This window comes from Salvelinus fontinalis, chromosome 9, assembly GCF_029448725.1.
Source record: "Salvelinus fontinalis isolate EN_2023a chromosome 9, ASM2944872v1, whole genome shotgun sequence".
Taxonomy (NCBI): Eukaryota; Metazoa; Chordata; class Actinopteri; order Salmoniformes; family Salmonidae; genus Salvelinus; species Salvelinus fontinalis.
The window spans coordinates 61,484,530-61,505,128 of NC_074673.1; the positions used below are offsets into that span (position 1 = coordinate 61,484,530).

General features: G+C 42.2%; 1 protein-coding gene across 2 annotated transcripts; it reads left to right on the forward strand.

Annotated features, from left to right (window-relative positions):
* Positions 1-232: 232 nt before the first annotated feature.
* On the forward strand, positions 233-19,333 carry sat2b (spermidine/spermine N1-acetyltransferase family member 2b). Of its 2 annotated transcripts, XM_055935017.1 has the most exons (6): positions 233-408; positions 5,306-5,357; positions 5,443-5,526; positions 18,255-18,356; positions 18,485-18,525; positions 18,729-19,333. In XM_055935017.1, exons 1-6 carry the CDS (start codon positions 346-348, stop codon positions 18,906-18,908), a joined length of 522 nt encoding a protein of 173 aa, XP_055790992.1. In that variant the 5' UTR covers positions 233-345; the 3' UTR covers positions 18,909-19,333. The 2 variants fall into 2 exon arrangements, with proteins under 2 accessions (XP_055790992.1, XP_055790993.1); XM_055935018.1 differs by lacking the exons at positions 233-408; positions 5,306-5,357; positions 5,443-5,526 and adding exons at positions 5,533-6,185; positions 6,531-6,645.
* The last annotated feature ends 1,266 nt before the right edge of the window (positions 19,334-20,599 follow it).

Here is a 20,599-nt window from a genome sequence, read left to right on the forward strand (position 1 = left end):
GGGGTGCCTGGACACTATACGGTACAAATATAGCGCTGTATAGGAAAAACGATTCTTTGTGCCGATGTTTCATTCTTAAGTTTTTATTTTACCAGAATATAAAAAGTTATGAATCATTGTTAATGTTTAAACAATTATTTTTCGTGTGTCGTTAATAAATACAGGCTATTGACGTTTTATACTATTACGCGGATTACTTTTATATTTTTAAATCGAAATTCCGTGAACCGGAAGTCGCACAAGAGACGTTGCTTTCCAATTGATTTGTACAAGTCTATAACAGTCGAGTCGTTGCTGTAGTTTGTTTATACTGTAGCCTACGTCCGCTAAAATACAGGTTTAAAAATGAATTTTAAAGTCCGCGCTGCAAGAAAAGAGGATTGTAAGGAAATATCTAGAATGATTATGGTGAGTTTGCTAAACAACGTCGTACACTCAACCTGTCACATGGTGCATGTTCAGTAAAAGTAATTTTGCTGCACTCACTGCTTTTTTACATTGTAGCGATCGCAAGCCAAATAGCCTATCATTCATAATAGCTGCATTTACATTGCAATATAATTGCCTGTGTCCAAGTTGTGTTAGGCTACTACAGTTTGCTGAGTGCAGTAATTTTGCAGTTCCAAGTGCAGATTTATTTTTACATTCTGCAAGTTATGGAAGGATGGACGTAGAATGTTGGTTATAAACCTGGGGTACATTGTTTGATTAAAGGTTTGTTACGTTGCGTAACGGCTTGTACTGTGTAATCATTCGTCCAAAACGTTTTGCAATGGAAAGCGTTAGTTTGGAGTTGTTTTTCTTCTCTGCTGCTACTTGCTGTTTGTTATCTATGCATAGTCACTTTACTCCTACCTACATGTACAAATGCCTCGACTAACCTGTACCCCCTGTATATAGCCTCCAGGTAACCAAATGGCTACCTGGACTATTTGCATTGTGTGCCCCCCCCCTCAACCCCTCTTTTTACGCTGCTGCTACTCTCCATTTATAATATATTTAATTTAATTTGAATTTTTGAATTTTACCGTTATTTTACCAGGTAAGTTGACTGAGAACACGTTCTCATTTGCAGCAACGACCTGGGGAATAGTTACAGGGGAGAGGAGGGGGATGAATGAGCCAATTGTAAACTGGGGATTATTAGGTGACCATGATGGTTTGAGGGCCAGATATGCATAGTGACTTTAACTATACATTCATGTACATACTACCTCAATTGGGGTGACAAACCAGTGCTCCCACACATTTTCTAACTGGGCTATCTGCATTGTGTCCCGCCACCCACCACCCGCCAACCCCTCTTTTATGCTACTGCTACTCTCTGTTCATCATATATGCATAGTCACTTTAACCATATCTACATGTACATACTACCTCAATCAGCCTGACTAACCGGTGTCTGTATGTAGCCTCTCTACTTTTATAGCCTCGCCTGTCTTTTTACTGTTTTATTTATTTACTTACCTATTCTTCACCTAACACCTTTTTTTGCACTATTGGTAAGTAAGCATTTCACTGTAAGGTCTACCTACACCTGTTGTATTTGGCGCACGTGACAAATAATAAACTTTGATTTGACAATGACTATGTACCGGTACCCCCTGTATATAGCCTCCACATCGACTGTGTACCGGTACCCCCTGTATATAGCCTCCACATCGACTGTGTACCGGTACCCCCTGTATATAGCCTCCACATTGACTCTGTACTGGTACCCCCTGTATATAGTCTCCACATTGACCTCGGTACCGGTACCCCCTGTATATAGTCTCCACATTTGACTCTGTACCGGTACCCCCTGTATATAGCCTCCACATTTGACTCGGTACCGGTACCCCCTGTATATAGTCTCCACATTTGACTCGGTACCGGTACCCCCTGTATATAGCCTGCACATTGACTCGGTACCGGTACCCCCTGTATTAGACCGCATATTGCATTGGATGCATACATGTTTACTGTATAGCCTTACCTATAGTGTGCACCCATAAAATGGGGTATCAGCCTACTCAGTGACACCCAAAGATTACAACTCTGTAGATTTTACAATAAAATGAGCATCATAGCTCTTATTGTAGCTTTTTGAATGTGGCAAGTGAGGACCCATAAAGGTCGTTTCGAGGTGTCATGAAAACAAATTCACCTCCTTTCTCCATTGTTAAACATATTTTCACATGACTCCTCTTGTAGGGTAAATATTGTTTTGCACCCCCCCATTGAATTAATTCAAAAATAATGATTACGACCACAAATAACAATAACTGTAGAGACCCTTTATTTATAAGAGTGGATATCGACTACCACTTCAGCATGCTTTTGTGGCACAGTGGTTGCCACGCAGGGCCACAGGCCAGAAGGTCGAGAGTTCGCCGACCACCACAGACGAGACGCTGCCTGCCTGTTTTATCACACTACAATCAGAGCCAGCTGCAGAGAGCAAGGGGGCACCTGGACGGTACGTTGGCTGTTGGTGAGAAGGGCCTGGGGGTTGGGAAATGGGCCGGAGAGGTGATGAACCAGGCCGGGGAGATGATAAATCAAGGGCCGATGAACCATCTGTAGATTGGCCCTCAGGGCTCTGCGCCGTCTCTGGACTGTCGAAAACACCATCCCCTTCCAACACCTACAAGCAGATGGCGAATACAATACAAGCAATCTTAAATCATCTCCATGGGCTCCTTTGAGTTAAAAAGCTTAATCAAAAGAACTGATTTCATAAACATCTCAATCTAATTAACACATTTGTAGTGGCCTTTCAAGTGTCTTTTTCCACATGTTCTAACTAGGTCTGCTAATTCATTATGATGACAACACAGGAATCTAATATTTCCCTCTCACAATTTCTCCCATCCAGAAAAGAGCTGATTTGACATGTTCTAACTAGGTCTGCTAAACATAAGATCACAAAACACACACTGTACAAGAGGACTCGGCTGCATGAGAAGTACATACCGTACCTGGCTTATTAGTGTCTGTCTGACGATGTTTCACGTGAACACGAAGACAATCCAGTTGTCAGACAATAGGTGGGACACACACGCCAGCCCTACTCCTAGCCGCCTTCAACATTTTCAGATTGCGAATGGAGCCACTCCTTTTGTGACGAAAAACGAAATTGCAACACTGCACTACGCTCCGTCGACTTTGTTTGCGTATTGTCTGTAAACCCCTTAAGAATGAATTTAATTAGGAGATACATCTTCAGCCTTGCGGACAAACACGCTGCTATGGCCTAATAGTCATTGCATAGGCTATAAACCTAAATGTAGGCCTACAACGTTTTACATTGGGGATGGGCACGATTATTTGAAAAGACGTTAGTATTGAATTACTTCGGAGAGTATATCATTTTTAGAAAAAATAAATAGGCCTATTTTAACAGAGGCTCCATGTGAAGTGGGGTTTTTCTAATCAATGCAAAATGGAATTAAAATGATGGAATTAAGTTGGCTAAATGAGGAGTAGGCTACATGATCATACCTAATACTTCCCCGAGATCTAGGCCGCTGTGTGCCCGGTGTGTTGATGCTCAGGAGGAGACCTGTGCGTAATCCTCTCTGCCAACTCCTGCTGGACAATGGAACACAACAAACAACCACTCACATTCCAAGTATTCTGAAGAGCAAGTCGTCGCCCCCCCCCCCCCCCCCCCACACACACACACACAAACACTTTCTAGTTTTTATAAAGTTACTAAACCCGTCCTCCAACCCAAATCTCTACCCTAAACCGGGTCTGTAATCTATTGCCAACCAAACCCCCTGAACCTTTACCCTAAGCCAGGTTTGTTTTCTCTACTCAACCCAACCCCCCTCCTAAATGATCTTTTTAATTTATCTTCTTTGCATTATATTATCCAATAAAGTTTGTTTTAATTCAAACCAAGTCGCGGAAAACCAAAGGAGAACTCCAACACCCCTCCCCTTGTCCCTTTCCAAACTTCACCTCACCCTATTGCTGGTGACCAGCATGCTGCTACGCTGGTGCTGGTGACCAGCATGCTGCTACGCTGGTGCTGGTGACCAGCATGCTGCTACGCTGGTGCTGGTGACCAGCATGCTGCTACGCTGGTGCTGGTGACCAGCAAAAGAAAAACATGAAGGCATTGCTAACAACAGCTAAGAATTTAGCCCACTAAGCTACTACTAACTAGCCGAGCTGTACAGACCCCGCGGTCCGGCTTTAAGTAGCACACGTATAACCCAGCTATCAGAACATCTCGCCCATAGCTATGGTTACTGCTTTCCCCGTACTGGATGAACTAAACCAAGCACTCGAATTTGAACGCTTCGTGCTGCTTATTCCCACCAAGGTGGAAGAAAGAAAAGGGGTGATTCCAACGCCAGAATAGCCCAATAAATATATGTTAACAATACGTTCACCTGACTGGATGAGTTTAACATGCAGATTTTTAAAAACTCCTTCGACGAATTAGCATATTACATATATAATTAGCATAACGTAGTATAAAACGTTTTCTAATTGCATACATTTCTTCGAATTGTTACAAACTCTGTTTTACATAAAGCATGAAGATATGTTAATAATATGACCACCCTACTTTAAGTGATAGGGCTTAAGTTACTGTAATGATGTATTCCGTGCAAATAGTCTGGGTTGCCATTTGATTAGGTGTTCAGGAGTCTTTTGGCTTCGGGGTAGAAGCTGTTTAGAAGCCTCTTGGACCTAGACTTGGTGCTCCGGTACCGCTTGCCGTGCGGTACCAGAGAGAGTACCAGCACGGCTGGAGTCTGACATTTTTTAGGGCCTTCCTCTGACACCGACTGGTATAGAGGTCCTGGATGGCAGGAAGCTTATATGGTTACTAATGTCATAACAATATTACCACCCTATCTTGAGATATTGGACAGAAAGTGTTGAATTTAAGATTCCAGACAGGTAATTTGGTGCCTCATCGGAAGGGATTATCAGTGACCTTTTCCGATTACTTGAAAATAAGATCTCAACAATAGTAAGTCCTATCCTGATGATATAAAGTGTTCTGTGTTTCTGAGAAGCTGCTCTATATCATGGAATACACCAGAACAAAAGTTTTATTTTGACCCCCCCCATCACCCTACTTACATGGGAAGTGAAGTGGTCCGCTATTGGCCGTTGCTCTTGTCAGTCTATGAAACACATTGTGTCATTGGATCTTCCTGAGACTCTGCCCCTAAGAGGAGTTACCCCACAGTGAGACACCATCATAGAACCATGGTTACTTTAAGTAACCTTCTGTTTCTTCATGTAGACCTACTGTCTTTTTACATTTCCACCCCCCACATTCGTCTGTTTCTCTTAGGAGTTGGCTGTGTATGAGAAAATGGAAGACCAGGTGAAGACTTCTCACGAAGGTCATTTGACAACTTTTGCCAGTAATTTAAAGTTATTTCCTTTAAACTTGAACCTGAACTTAACCTGTCTCCGTTTCTCTGGCAGAGTTGGAGCGTGATGGGTTCTCTCCAAACCCCTTCTATGAATGCCTGATCGCTGAAGTGGCAGATGAACACAAGACCAAAGATGGTAAAAGATCTGCATTTCAATGCGACTTAATGCCTGTACATGTGAAAATGTGTTGTGCTTGTATGGAAGCTCATATGTTCACATCAAATTTGATCAGATTGCAGTGCCTAATCATTAGTATTCAACCCCCTTGGGTTTCTTTACATTTTATTACAAAGTGGGATTAAAATTGATTGAATTGTCATTGATCTACACCAAATACTCTGTCAAAGGTTTTTTTTCTCTCGACTGAGGGACCTTACAGATAATTGTGTTTGCGGTGTACAGAAATGGGCTTGTTGCACACAGTGAGTTCATACAAATGACGTGATTTGCTAAGCAATTGTTTACTCCTGAACTATTAATACTTTGTGCACCCTCCCCTGGTGAGGATAATGGCACTGAGCCTTTTTCTATCATGTTTTATAAGATGGGAGAACACATTGGGAGGGATCTTAGACCATTCCTCCATAGTGAATCTTTCCAGATCCTTGATATCTTTCGATCTGCGCTTATGGACTGCCCTCTTCCATTCAAACACACATGTTTTCAATTGGATTCAAGTATGGAGACTGAGATGGCCATTGCAAAATGTTGATTTTTAATGTGTGTTTGAGGTCATCGTCTTGTTGGAAGATCCACTTGCGGCCATGTTTCAGTCTCCGGGCAGAGGCAACCAGGTGTGTGGCTAAAATGACTTGGTAGTTGGTAGAGTTCGTGATGCTGTTGACCACAAGGTCCCCAGGACCAGTGGAAGCAAAACAGCCCCGTCACCATGTTTTACAGCTTTAGGTATGGTATTATATTCTGTGCATGCGTCATTCTTTCACAGCCAAACCCAGCACTGGTCTGCATGGCCAAATAGCTCTATTTTCATCTCATCTGCCCGTAGCACCCAATTCCAATGCCATTTAGCAAACTGCAGCCGTTTACGTTTTCTGATTGCTCTCAATAAAGGCTTTTTTATGTCAACCCTTCCAAGTAGCCTATTATCATGGATGTGGTGTCTAATTGTGGATTTGTAGACCCCAAGATGCAACCAAGTTCTGAAATTCTCCAACTGTGGCCTTCTGAAGCATCTTCAGACACAAGATACACTTGGATCCTCTACCAGGCAGGTTAAATGTTGCCCTAATGATGGTAAGATCTATATTATTTTTTTCAGTAGTTTTCTTTTGTACCCATTGCCTGATTTATGAAAGTCAACAACCATTTGTTTCTTTCCCCATGGTGATGATGACAGGGATTGTACACACTCATTTTTATACCCCAGTGGCGACATGAAAAAATGCTATAGTATACTATGGTCTAAATACTGTAGTATTACTATATTTATATACTATAGTATTCACTAGTGTACTTGGACATGACTGTAGTAAAATATAGTATTCCCTTGTGTTTTTGAGGACTTAACTGTATTATATTATATTAACAACTGGCGATTTAGAGTTAGCAAAAATGGCATAACTACCAGACTAAGCCGGTTACTGTTTAATGAGGGGAACACCTCAACCAGAACGTAAGACACACAGGTTTGTGACAGGCCACCTATTGAGTTGGGTCAACCGTTCTGAGAAATGCAACAGACCATACAACACCTTAGCAAAAATATAAACAATGTATTACAATTGTAACATCTAAACGTCAGACAGGTTCTAGGCCAAATAAAGGGAAACCGTATAGAGGCAGACATGAAGAACAAGCAACGTTTATTCAAGCTTCGAGGATTAGGTTTGCTTGTTTGACACAAATAACACATTAACAAGAGTACACCAAAATGACTTATTTGATCTGTTCCCTCTACTGGATATACAACAGTGGTTTCAGACATTCAAGTTCACAAGATGCCCCAAAAAACAGAGAGAAACAATACTGTACTTCTGATGGTAGAAAATAACAGTTAACTTTAATTTACGTCAATCAATATTTTAGAAATACAAAATGACTACTTAAAGACAGTCAACTTATTGGAGGGCGCTGCCAATAAACTGCCTGGACCTCAAACCAGCAACGCCTCTTCAAAACAAATCAGCTGAAAACAAAAAGGATGACATTGCAGTGGCTTTACATAAGGAACATCTTGAAAATTGTAACACATGAATAAACTCACTGATGGTCCAACTCAACACACCATTCAGAACTATCGACCACACCCCTGACATTTATTGAAGACAGCATGGTATATATATATATACATAGTAGCAGTTAATAGTGAAGGGCCAGAAAGGGGGTGGAATAGCATGCAGCATGGTAGGCCAAAGCTATAGCAGACTAATTTATCAATGGCTGCATAGTATGGCAAGCAAACAAACAAAATGAAAATAGCAAGCATAGCCATAAAACAGGCCTAGTTAGCATAACAAAGGCAATGCACAAAAAGGGCAACAATTAACGTGTCAATCATCAGACAATCATAAATATGCTAGGTATTTGAAATGCTCCTCTTTGATAATATGATTTGTGACTTCAAGTCTTACGTATTTATGATTGTCTGAGTAGAGCAAGCCACTATCTGGGTATTTATACTGAACAAAAATATAAACACATGAAACAACTTGTAAGATTTTACTGAGTTCATATGAGGAAATCAGTCAATTTAAACAAATAAATTAGGCTCTAGTCTATGGATGTCACATGTCTGGGAATACAGATATGCATCTGTTGGTCACAGATGCCTCACAATGGGCCTCGGGATCTCATCACGAAGACACATTTCCGAGTTGAGCAGGACTATTATGAGATGGAGTTACATTGAGATGCCACCGGGCTGCAAGCAAAGTCGGGAGAAGAGGAATATTGGGACAGGGACTATTGAGAATTTTCCAGAACATGTGTGGCCATTATACATTTCAGGATAGTCAGCAAGATGAGTGCACTATATGTGGGTCTGGGTCATTAGACACCATTAGACATGCACCTGTCTGGGGAGTGGACATGACTGGTTATTTCTGTGACGGTGTTGTGGCCTAATATGTACTGTTGCTATGGTTACACTTCTTGGGTCTTTTCCAGAACACGGGTGTTCATGTCGGAGGAGCTAGCAGGATGACGTGTGTTTGTTTTTGTAAAGTGCTATGGACTGTTGCTATGGTCCTACATCCATGCACCTGTCTTAGTCGAGAACAAGTCTGTATGTTTGAACTATTGGTGTGGCTCTACAGCTTCCATGCCCTAATATGAAACCAAACTAAAATGAGTGCAAGGCAATAAGATAACGGTGGCTAAATGCCAGAGGGGATGAGTCCTTAAGAGGAGTTACTATGTGTGACCTAAGGAGGAAAAATGTATAAGAAGTATGTGCCAAGACTGGAAAGTGAGTTACTTTCATGAACCAACTCAGCTTTTATAATGGTGTAATAAAGTCTGGTTGAACTCACAGACTCCGTTATTTGAGAAATATGATTGACTGAATATTTCCACGATAGGCCACCGAAAGGTGGATTTCTGAGGAGGAATGGAGGGGGAAAAACGATGAAGAAGAGGTTGAAGGGAATGTGGAAAGCAGAGGTTGAATTTGAGGAAGATGGCAATAAAAATGGAGATGGAGTGTCGAAGAAGATTGGTGTCACGTGCGAACAGAGTGAGCTGTGCACCAGACCGAGTTCTGGAGGTGAAGTGGAAGTGAATGAGGGCGAGTTAAGTGAGGTGGAAGGTGTGGTGAAGAGCTCAGAACCTGAGCCTGACATCAATGGACACGATAAAGAAGAATCTGGTGCAGTAGGAATGGGTGGGAAAGGAGTTGGGTGCAGTTGAATCAGTGAAAGTATCTTGAAGTGGACTTGTGATATTTGTTTGTTTCTTCCGACCAGATGGAGCGGGTGATCCGTGTCACGCAACTTCGGTCAAGACCTGTTTTTTGCTTTGCTCTTAGGAACAGGGCACCGTTGAAAGGAGTGATTACTGGGGTAGCGTTAAGCGTCGCGGTGGAGCAATTGAAGTTGAAGATTTCTGGTGTTTGTGACGCCCATCTTTTGTTGTGACGCAGACCCGGTGGGAAGCGTGGTGAAATAGAGGAGTCACTGTCAGTGCTTTTGAGTTTTGAGTCAGTCTTTACCCAGCATTCATGCTAGGATACAGTTGAAGTCGGAAGTTTACATAAACTTACGTTGGAGGCATTAAAACTCGTTTTTCAACCACTCCACAAATTTCTTGTTAACAAACTATAGTTTTGGCAAGTCGGTTAGGACAACTACTTTGTGCATGACACAAGTTATTTTTCCAACAATTGTTTACAGACAGATTATTTCACTTATAATTCACTGTATCACAATTCCAGTGGGTCAGAAGTTTACATACACTAAGTTGACTGTGCCTTTAAACAGCTTGGAAAATTCCAGAAAATGATGTCATGGCTTTAGAAGCTTCTGATAGGCTAATTGACATCATTTGAGTCAATTGGAGGTGTACCTGTGGATGTATTTCAAGGCCTACCTTCAAACTCAGTGCCTCTTTGCTTGACATCATGGGAAAATCAAAAGAAATCAGCCAATACCTCAGAAAACAAATTGTAGACCTCCACAAGCCTGGTTCATCCTTGGGAGCAATTTCCAAATGCCTGAAGGTATCACGTTCATCTGTACAAACAATAGTACGCAAGAAAAACACCATGGGACCACGCGGCCGTCATACCGCTCAGGAAGGAGACTTGTTCTGTCTCCTAGAGATGAACGTACTTTGGTGCGAAAAGTGCAAATCAATCCCAGAACAACAGCAAAGGAACTTGTGAAGATGCTGGAGGAAACAGGTACAAAAGCATCTACATCCACAGTAAAATGAATCCTATATCGACATAACCTGAAAGGCCGCTCAGCAAGGAAGAAACCACTGCTCCAAAACCGCTATAAAAAAGCCAGACTGCGGTCTGCAACTGCACATGGGGACAAAGATCGTACTTTTTGGAGAAATGTCCTCTGGTCTGATGAAACAAAAAATGGAACTGTTTGGCCATAATGACCATCGTTATGTTTGGAGGAAAAAGGGGGAGGCTTGCAAGCCGAAGAACACCATCCCGACCGTGAAGCACTGGGGTGGCAGCATCATGTTGTGGGGGTGCTTTGCTGCAGGAGGGACTGGTGCACTTCACAAAATAGATGGCATCAGAGGAAGGAAAATTATGTGGATATATTGAAGCAATATCGCAAGACATCAGTCAGGAAGTTAAAACTTGGTCGCAAATGGGTCTTCCAAATGGACAATGACCCCAAGCAAAATGGCTTAAAGACAACAAAGTCAAGGTATTGGAGTGGCCATCACAAAGCTCTGACCTCAATCCTATAGAACATTTGTGGGCAGAACTGAAAAAGTGTGTGCGAGCAAGAAGGCCTACAAACCTGACTCAGTTACACCAGCTCTGTCAGGAGGAATGGGCCAAAATTCACCCAACTTATTGTGGGAAGCTTGTGGAAGGCTACCCGAAACGTTTGACCCAAGTTAAACCATTTAAAGGCAATGCTACCAAATACTAATTGAGTGTATGTAAACCTCTGCGCCACTGGGAATGTGATGAAATAAATAAAAGCTGAAATAAATCATTCTCTCTACTATTATTCTGACATTTCACATTCTTAAAATAAAGTGGTGATCCTAACTGACCTAAGACAGTGAATTTTTACTAGGATTAAATGTCAGGAATTGTGAAACACCTTAGCCAAATACATTTAAAACTCAGGTTATGTAAACTTCCGACTTCAACCTTACAGTACCAGTCAAAAGTTGACACACCTACACATTTCTAAAAACAATTTTCTACATTGTAGAATAATAGTGAAGACATCAAAACTATGAAATAACACATATGGAATCATGTAGTAACCAGAAAAGTGTTAAACAAATCAAAATAAATTTGAGATTCTTCAAAGTAGACACCATTTGCCTTGATGACAGCTTTGCACACTCTTGGCATTCTCTCAACCAGCTTCAAGAGGAATGCTTTTCCAACAGTCTTGAGGAGGTTCCCACATTTGATGAACACGTGGAGTGGTTAAAAAACTAGTTTTACTGACTCCAACCTAAGTGTATGTAAACTTCCGACTTATATTATTATTATTATTAATATATATTTCTTTGCTAAATAGTGGGGGCTCACAAGCCCTGAATGATGGGTCACCACTGATCTTGGTGGCAAATGCTGTTTGCCTCCAACCTTGTTTTAGTACCACAGCTTCCTCTGAGCTTGATGTCAGTGGCCATCGACAACAGGGCATCATAGATCTCCCCGAGTTGGTAACGCACAGGTTTCACAGCCTCCACCCGGCTCTCCCAGCTCGTGGTGCCTGGTGGTTTCACTGTGAGTCCATCTTTTACGTACTTTTTCGGCAAGTCCCAGCGGTGTGTAGATCCAGATAAAAATCTCTTGGATGGTGTTTAAAAAACTCAGGAGCCTCCAAGCAACATGATGCTTCATCATAGAGAACCAGGTTCAGTGAGTGCGTGCTGCATGGCACAAAAAAGGACCTTGGATTGATGTCCTGCACTCTCTTTTGAACTCCGCTGTGCCTCCCCCATATATTCGCTCCGTATTCATACCCTTGCCCTCGCGTGTCCATGTTGTCATGTTTCTGTAGTTTTGAAATTAGCAACTCGGTCCTGCAAATCGCCCCTGTTGCGTCAAGCAGTTCGCTAAACTCCAGGAAGTGCTCTCGTGCGCCCTGACCCATCATCCTCAGTTGAAACAAAATGCACCACCATGGCCGTCGGCTCTGTTTTGCTCTTGTCTGGTGTGCTGTCCAAAATTTATAGAAAAATATTTCGCTGCTTTTAGCTCACTGCACGCTGTCTGCTGGATCTCTTGTGCCAGCATGTCAATGATTTTGTTCTGGATTATTTTAGAGGTAGTGCATGTGTTTCTTTGGATTGTACTCTCCTTACATGCTCCTTCATGATTCCATCAAAAATACCCAGCATTTCCACAAACTTCAGAAAGTTCCCATTATTTAGCTCGTTCAGCCTGGCAGTGGTCCCATGTAGCGCAATGTTCTGGGTGGCCATTACAGGGCTATGAGTCAATGCAGCACCTACTGCCAGTGGAGAGTCTCTCCGTCAATAGCTCGCTGGGCTTGGGCATCAATAGTTTGTTTGGACACCAGCCTGATCTCCAGCTCCTTCCACCTCTGGACACTATCTAGGTGGTCATGCGAGCTGAGGAGGTGGCACAGATTCGTCCAGTCCCTGGTTCCATCCCTGACCATCCCTGGTTCCATCCCTGACAAGCGCAGATTTGCAATTGTGTGAAAAAAGTCTGAGGCAAAAACAGAAGGCTGGATCATTTTGCTTGGAATAGACAAGCCATGGTCTCTCCACTCTCTCCCCGTTCGCCATCCTCCTATTGTAGTGGCCCCTCATCTCTTGGGAAATCTCCCCCCCCCCCCCTTTCCCTGATGTGGCCCAGCCTGCACTAACATGTCCCGTAAAGATCCTTTCATATATTTTGGCCACTCACCGGGATCTTTTATGTTTTTTGTCTGGGAGTCAGATTTAGCAGCAGCACCACCACTGTCATCGGGGACGGGGAGCGACGAATCTGATTCCGGGTCCAAGATAGTAGCTCTCCGCCAGCATTGCTTGGTGTGGCTAGGCCTGGTGCTACCACCTGTTCTTGTCCACGCAGAGAGCTGTCGTCATCGGTGGAAGTGTATGGCTCGGACTCCTCCGGTTCGCCCTCTTCGCTGTTAGAACCAGAGAACTGGGGCTCGTCCATCTCGGCGAATGAACAGCTTGTCCCCGGAGGCTTGCCCTTCTCCACACCGGCTGATGGACAATACTGCACGTTCATACATTTAAGCAGAGAATTTATTTGGTTTAGAGATTGCGCCTCTTTTCTCATTCGTTTTTTAAAATATTTGCTTCCTGATAGTTTTTGTCTCTTAGACATGGTAGCAAATCTTGTTTGAGATCTGCATAGCTTACTTTAAGCTGAATTTATATCCACTAGTAGTAGCTAGCTAACGTTAACAAGCTAGGTTAGGTTACTGCCTTAATCACTAATCGTTTTAGGCACACACAAACATTAAAAAACAAAACAATAATTTGATTGGCAGATTCATTTTTATTAATGTTTCACAATTGGATAATCCCATTTAAACACACACATCACCATAGCTACCAAGGATAGTGGGAGTGAACTTCAGGAGAAGCGGGAATGGGGTGGGGGCAGGAACTGAAGCAACGGCTATGAGCTGGGGGCTGGGGCACCGGCTGTGTAGTAGCCAATTGGGGGAGCCGGAGTGCGGCAGCCAATTGCCAAAATGCCACCCCAAATTCAAGTGCCGAAATAGGCGGCCGCCTAATCTTGCCTAATGGGAGAGCCGGCCCAGAGTATACTACAGTGATGTCCGCAAAAACACTACAGTGAATACTACCGTAAAGTCCGCAAAAATATTAAAGTGAATACTGTAGTATAATACAGACATGTCCACAAAAAAACACTATAGTGAATACTAGTGCTGAGCGATTTTTAAAAAACGTTGTCTGTTCAAATACTTAAATTCCTTTTTTTTTTTTGTGAGCCCAGCGCACTGTTTCTCGAGAGACATGAAATCATTTGCGAGAGAAATCAAATCTAGAACCTTGTGGGACGCTGGGCTAATGGGAGTTTTCATTAAGCAAATATTCAAACCTAGTTCGGTGCAGAAACGTGGTAATTAACTACAATGACCACTGCGTCAGTTTTTTTCTGTTTTGGGCAGAGACCGATCAGAGAGGAAGTCGAAGTGAGAGGTTTCACTCTCGCCAAAATCTGTCAAAAATAAGCCCTTCACGTTTCTATGGGATTATTTTGTCGCCTGCCTTCCCGCCTTTGCGACAATGACTCCTAATGTTAGGGCGGGGGCATGAGCATCTCATCGCTATACAGATCTCTGGATGGATACACTTTTACGCCTGTTACGTTATGTTAGATTCACGCAAACTGCATAGATGATCGCATGAGAGAGGAATGTACACAACAGAACGACGAGAGGGACAGAGACAATTTGTGAAAGTATAATTTATCTACTTTGAAGAACAAGTCATGATTTCATCAGACCGCTCTGAAGAATACTTAGGCAATCTAGCTAAATAGGGAGAATAACTGGTTGGCTGACTGCTACTGCCTGAGCAGAGATGAGATGATAACTTTAAGGTAAAAAAAGAATAAAGTCATCAAATAAAAACGAAGTAATATACACAACTTAAATATTTAATTATTTCATAGTAACTTCACATTGTTCTATTGAGGTCTACCCAATGTGGACCTGACAGAGACAATGGAATATATATTTTTTTGAATTTCCTTCAAAAAGCTCAAATCATTGTAATGCCAATATAAAAGTACTCAGGCAAGATGGCGCCGACATACATGGCAGCTCTGCTTCTAGCTCCTAAGCAACATTGCAGTATTTAAAAAAAAATATATATTTTTCAATTTTATTTTTATTGAACCTTTTTAATTATGCAAGTCATTTAAGAACAAATTTTTACTTACAATGACGTCCTACCCCGGCCAAACCCAGACGACGCTGGGTCAGTTGTGCTCTGCCCTATGGGACTCCCAATCACGGCCGGTTGTGATACAGCCTGGAATCAAACCAAGGCCTGTAGTGACACCTCTAGCACTGCGATGCAGTGCCTTAGACCTTAGCCTGTGTTATTATTATCAGAGCGGTGGTAACTCACCAGCATTACGACCAGGAATACGAATTTACCGAATTGGATCCTTTGTTCGTTCCCCCCAGGGCAATTGAACTTATCTCAGAGGCTTCTAGTCCGACTCTGGCGTGCACACCATCCACTGCTTCCGAGTATATTACTTGCTAATGTTCAGTCTCTGGACAATAAAGTAGACGAGCTCAGGGCGAGGATCTTCTTCCAGAGAGACATCAGGGACTGTAACATACTCACGGAATCATGGCTCTCAAATGCCGACCGAGATAATTATCTTCGGTTATAGTCACAGCTGTTTGTATTCCCCCTCAAGCCGATACCACAGATAGAACAATGAGACAGATATTTCACTGGGCGTATAAATATGAAGCATCCGCTTGTAGTTTCCACTCACTACCAAATATGGTAGTGAGAGGAAGCCCACTGGTGGGCAGTGGGAGAAGATGTAGCGAGAGGGATTTTGGCCGACATTCTGCAAATTTTCTCATCAATGAAACATTTGCTCTCAATACAGTTTTTTGTTCCCAAAACTATAGTCTACAATGGACAGAGTGGACTAAGTTTTTTGTAGACTTTACCCTTTGCAAAAGTTTTTAAAAATTGCGCTGTGCAGAAGGAGTGCAAAGGCGAATTGAGTTACTGCACACGCGCACTTCACAGAGTAGGATTTCCCGAACGTAAATATGCAGACGCATGCTAGAATGTGCCAATAGGATCTCGCTAGTGCGTGCCTGGCTCTGCCCATCTCTTTGCTTGTTCAGCCCACTATGACTCATTTGAATACAAACAGTGTAGTTATTCCCTCTGTAAGGCAATCAAACAGCCAAAACGTCAGGACAGAGACAAAGTGGAGTCTCAATTCAACGGCCCAGACACGAGACGTAGGTGGCAAGATCCACAGACAATCACGGATTACAAAGGGAAAACCAGCCACATCGCGGACACCGACGTCTTGCTCCCGGACAAGCGAAATACTTTATTCGCCCACTTTGTGGATAGCACAGTGCCACCGACGTGGCCCGCTCCCAAGCGTTGTGGGCTCTCGTTCTCCATGGTCGACGTGAGTAGGACATTTAGGCGTGTTAACCCTTGCAGGGCTATTGGCCTAGACGGCATCTCTAGCCGCTTCCTCAAAGCATGTGCAGATCATCTGGCTGGAGTGTTTACAGACATATTCAATCTCTCCCTATCCCAGTCTGCTGTCCCCACTTGCTTCAAGATGCCAACATTGTTCCTGTACCCAAGAAAGGGCTCTCCAGAGCGTGATGCGGTCTGCCCAATGCATCATCGGGGGCAAACTATCTGCCCTCATTTTGACAGCTATCTTTTTGAGATGTAATTTTTTACTTTTTAAACAAAAGCTCTTTCTCTGAGAAATTATATTAGTATAATATAATTTCCCCCTTTTTGCATACAATATAGCTCAGAATTGTATTATTTATTTTGTCTTTTTTGCTCATCTTTATCAAGGGTGTCAATAATTTGAGGTGACTGCATATAACTAAGACATTTTAGTTATTTCGTTTTTATTTAATTGTAAACATTTATATTTCTTTTCACTTTGACATTATGGAGTATTTTGTGTAGATCCGTGACAGCCGTTTATTACATCACGAAAGACGGCACCCTACACAGAGCAATGTCCCCAATCACTGCCCTGGGGCATTGGGAAAAGTTTTTTAGACCAGAGGAAAGGGTGCCTTTTACTGGCCCTTCAACACCACTTCCAGCAGCATCTGGTCTCCCAAGTTCTAGAGTTTCATCAGAACGTTGCAACAACATTTAATGTTAAAAATTCATTACACCTCATGTCTTGTTCCTGTTGTCGAACCAATAAAGTCCCTGTCAGATGAACTGCTGATCCATTCATAGCTGTTTGTCTGTTGGCAAGGTTAGAGATACTCACACACAGTGCTTTTAACACACAGTGCCTTCAGAAAGTATTTATACCCATATTCCACATTTTGTTGCGTTGTTTTCACCCATCTACAGAAAATACCACAGGGACATTCAATGTCGTCTAGGTAAGCAACTCCAGTTGAACTTGATAGGTGTAAGCAATAGGGGGAAATGCACGTTGAAGTAAATCTCAGCTGTGTTAGAAGTCAATAGAACACTTTTGATCATAGTGATTGAGGAGTATCTTTAGAACAGGCTAATATGCCCCACCAACATTAGACAACTATTCAGTCAGTGATGACCAACACAGACATGGTGGCGTAGCAGGAAGATCTGAATGCTGTGAGCCAAGAGGTTGTAAATTCAAACCCAGGTAAGGACATGTTGAATAATAATGACTTAATAAATGAACATGCATAATATCATATATGTCAAATACTGTATAGAAGTTTAGGCCTCCCGAGTGGCGCAGCGGGTTAAGGCACTACATCGCATCGCTGTACTGAGGTGCCACTACAGCTATGACTAGGAGCCCCATAGGGTGGCACACAATTGACCGTCCGGGTTAGGGGATGGTTTGGCTGGGGGGCTTTAGCTCATCATGCTCTAGCGTCTCTTTGTGGCGGGCCGGGCGAAGCTGACTCGGGTTGTCAGTTGAATAGTGTTTCCTCTGACACGTTGGTGCGGGTGACTTCCAGGTTAAGCTTTGTATCAAGCAGCGCGGCTTGGTGGGACATGTTTTGGCGATGAGACAAGGTTGTAACTACCAATTGGGTATCTCGAAATTGGGGAGAAAATTGTGTAACATTTTTTTTATACTGTAAGTATGTTTTAAGCACTGTGTGTGAGTATCCCAAACCTTGCCAACAGACATTTGGGACCATCAGGCGACGTCCTGACAACTGATACACATTAATGTTCTTGCACTGTCCCATAAAACGTGTCTAGAACATTAATATTCTGAAAACATTGTAACCGTGCTCTAGATAAGTTCTGCTTGACATTATGGGAATATTCTAACTTTAACACCTAAACATTCTAAAACTGCTCTCAGAAGGTTTTTGCTAACATAGATAGAATGTTCTCCTAACTAACGGAAAACTGGACGCTCAATCATTAGGGTAACCTTACGGGTAACATTACAAAAACGTTCTCTCTTCCTAGAATTGTTAGTCGGGTATCTGCTGACACTGCTTGTTTGTTGTGTGAAGGGTACACCGTCGTTGGGTACGCCCTTTACTTCTACACCTACAGCACGTGGAAAGGGCGGTCCGTGTACATGGAGGACCTCTATGTAATGCCTGACTTTAGAGGTAAATATGCATGTACACTTATTAGCCTACTGTACAACTATACTACCGTGTCTGTACAACAGTATCTGTTAAGTTCATAATTGAGTCAGCCAAGTGTTCTAACAGTCTGTTTAATTTTCTCCCTGTAGGAAAAGGCATCGGAAAGGGACTGATGGCCAAAGTAGCTCAGGTCGGTTTCACGTTCCACTGTATGGCCGATCCCAACTGGGACTCCTGCATCTATCTACCATGTTCATTATTATGTATGACTGACACGTGAAGGACATCGTGTGATAAGAAGGTTCATTTATTGCCATTGAACCACATCCTCTGAATAGAAGTGATGCTGTGTTCTCTCTCTGATTGATTAGTTGTGTGTGGTTGCTTCTCCAGGTAGGGGTGGAGACGCAGTGTGTGCGGCTGCAGTTGTCTGTCCTAGAATGGAACAAACCGTCACTAGATTTCTACATTGCCAGGGGTGCCGAAGACCTGACTGCCAAAGAAGGTTGGCACTTCTTACGGTTTGATGGACAAACCCTGGACACATTAGCTAAGGAAGCACCTGAAGATTAGAGCATTTTATAAGCCTGGGTCTAGTTTAGTTCCGCCCATAACATCACACAGTGGGCAGGTTCATTTTGCATTGGTGGGTGGAGATTTCACTTTTCACTTTAGGACTAATGGAAACGCAGCTCAGCCGGAGCCCTGGGCGATGCAAAACAACAAACCCAGTCCTCCTTTATGCTTAATGTGCATTTAAATTTAGTCAAACATTATTACATTTTTATATATATATATATATATATAAAGTTTGGACACAGCTACTCATTCAAGCTGTCATCAAGGCAAACGGTGAATACTTCAAATGTATTTTGATTTGTTTAACACTTTTATGGTTACTACATAATGTGTTATTTCATAGTTTTGATGTCTTCACTATTACTTCACTGCACTTCACTGCAATGTAGAAAATAGTACAATAAAGAAAAATTCTGGTACTATGGACTGTATGTGTATAAATATAATTTGTTTAGGTTGATGTGTCCTCAAGCTGTATTAAACCTAAATCTATAATTCAGAAAAGCAGCAACATTGAACTAGCACATAGCCGGTGGAGCGTTTGTCTGAACATTGTGAGCAAGCATTTTAACCCTCTACCACTTGAAGGTGCCAAATCATTTGTGAAAACTCTAAATCAACTTTAGTTTTGCTAAATAATTAAAGTCATAACTTTTAATATAGATTTTAGCAACCTACATATACAAATATAGATAAAAGGTTTTGCATAAGAAATATGTAAGTTTTGTGAGGTAATCTTGACCTGAGTACATGTTAAAAATAATTTCATGCCATAAAAATAGTAAGCCCTAAAACACATTTAGAACAAACATAGAGAGTTTCAACTACAAAATAAATATATTGAAATTAGGCTTTAATCGTCTCTACCCACTGGCCACATCGTCAATTCAACATCTAGGTACCGGAGCACCAAGTCTAGGGACAAAAGCCATAAGACTGCTAAACAATTAATCAAATGGCCACCAGACTATTACATTGAACCCCCTCCCCTCCCCCTTTCCATTTGTTTTGTACACTGCTGCTACTTGCTGTTTATTATCTATGCATTGTCACTTCACCCCTACCTACATGTACAAATGACCTCGACTAACATGTACCCCCACACACTGACTCGGTACCGGTACCCCCTGTATATAGCCTCGTTATTGTTATGGCATTGTGTTACTTTTTATTATTTTTGTATTTTATTTACTTTAGTAAATTTGGTAAATATTTTCTTAACTCTTCTTGAACTGCACTGTTGGTTAAAGGTTTGTAAGTAAGCATTTCACGGTAAGGTCTACACTTGTATTCGGCGCATGTGACAAATAATGTTTGATTTGATAGTGTGTGAACCCCAATTTGGACTTCAGGAGTGGACATTTCAAGATTGTGGCATTTGCCCTTTTAATTTTCTGTTACTTTTCAGGACATGTTGTGTACTGCAGTGCTTCGTCAACAAGTGCAGACAGCAACATACCCCTCAGGTGACTAGATTGAGGTTTTGTGAGATCCACTTTGTTCCGTAATGCCTTTAAGCTCCAGCGACAGTGTCCTCATATATAGTGGATTTGTCTGGCCATATGTTTTTGGGGAAATCAGTTCCAGATGTTTTTTCCAGGGGAGACGCTTCAAGATTAACTCTGTATAAAAAAACACAAAACATTGTCAAGTTGAATTCTTTGAATACCCGCCTCCCCCAAGTT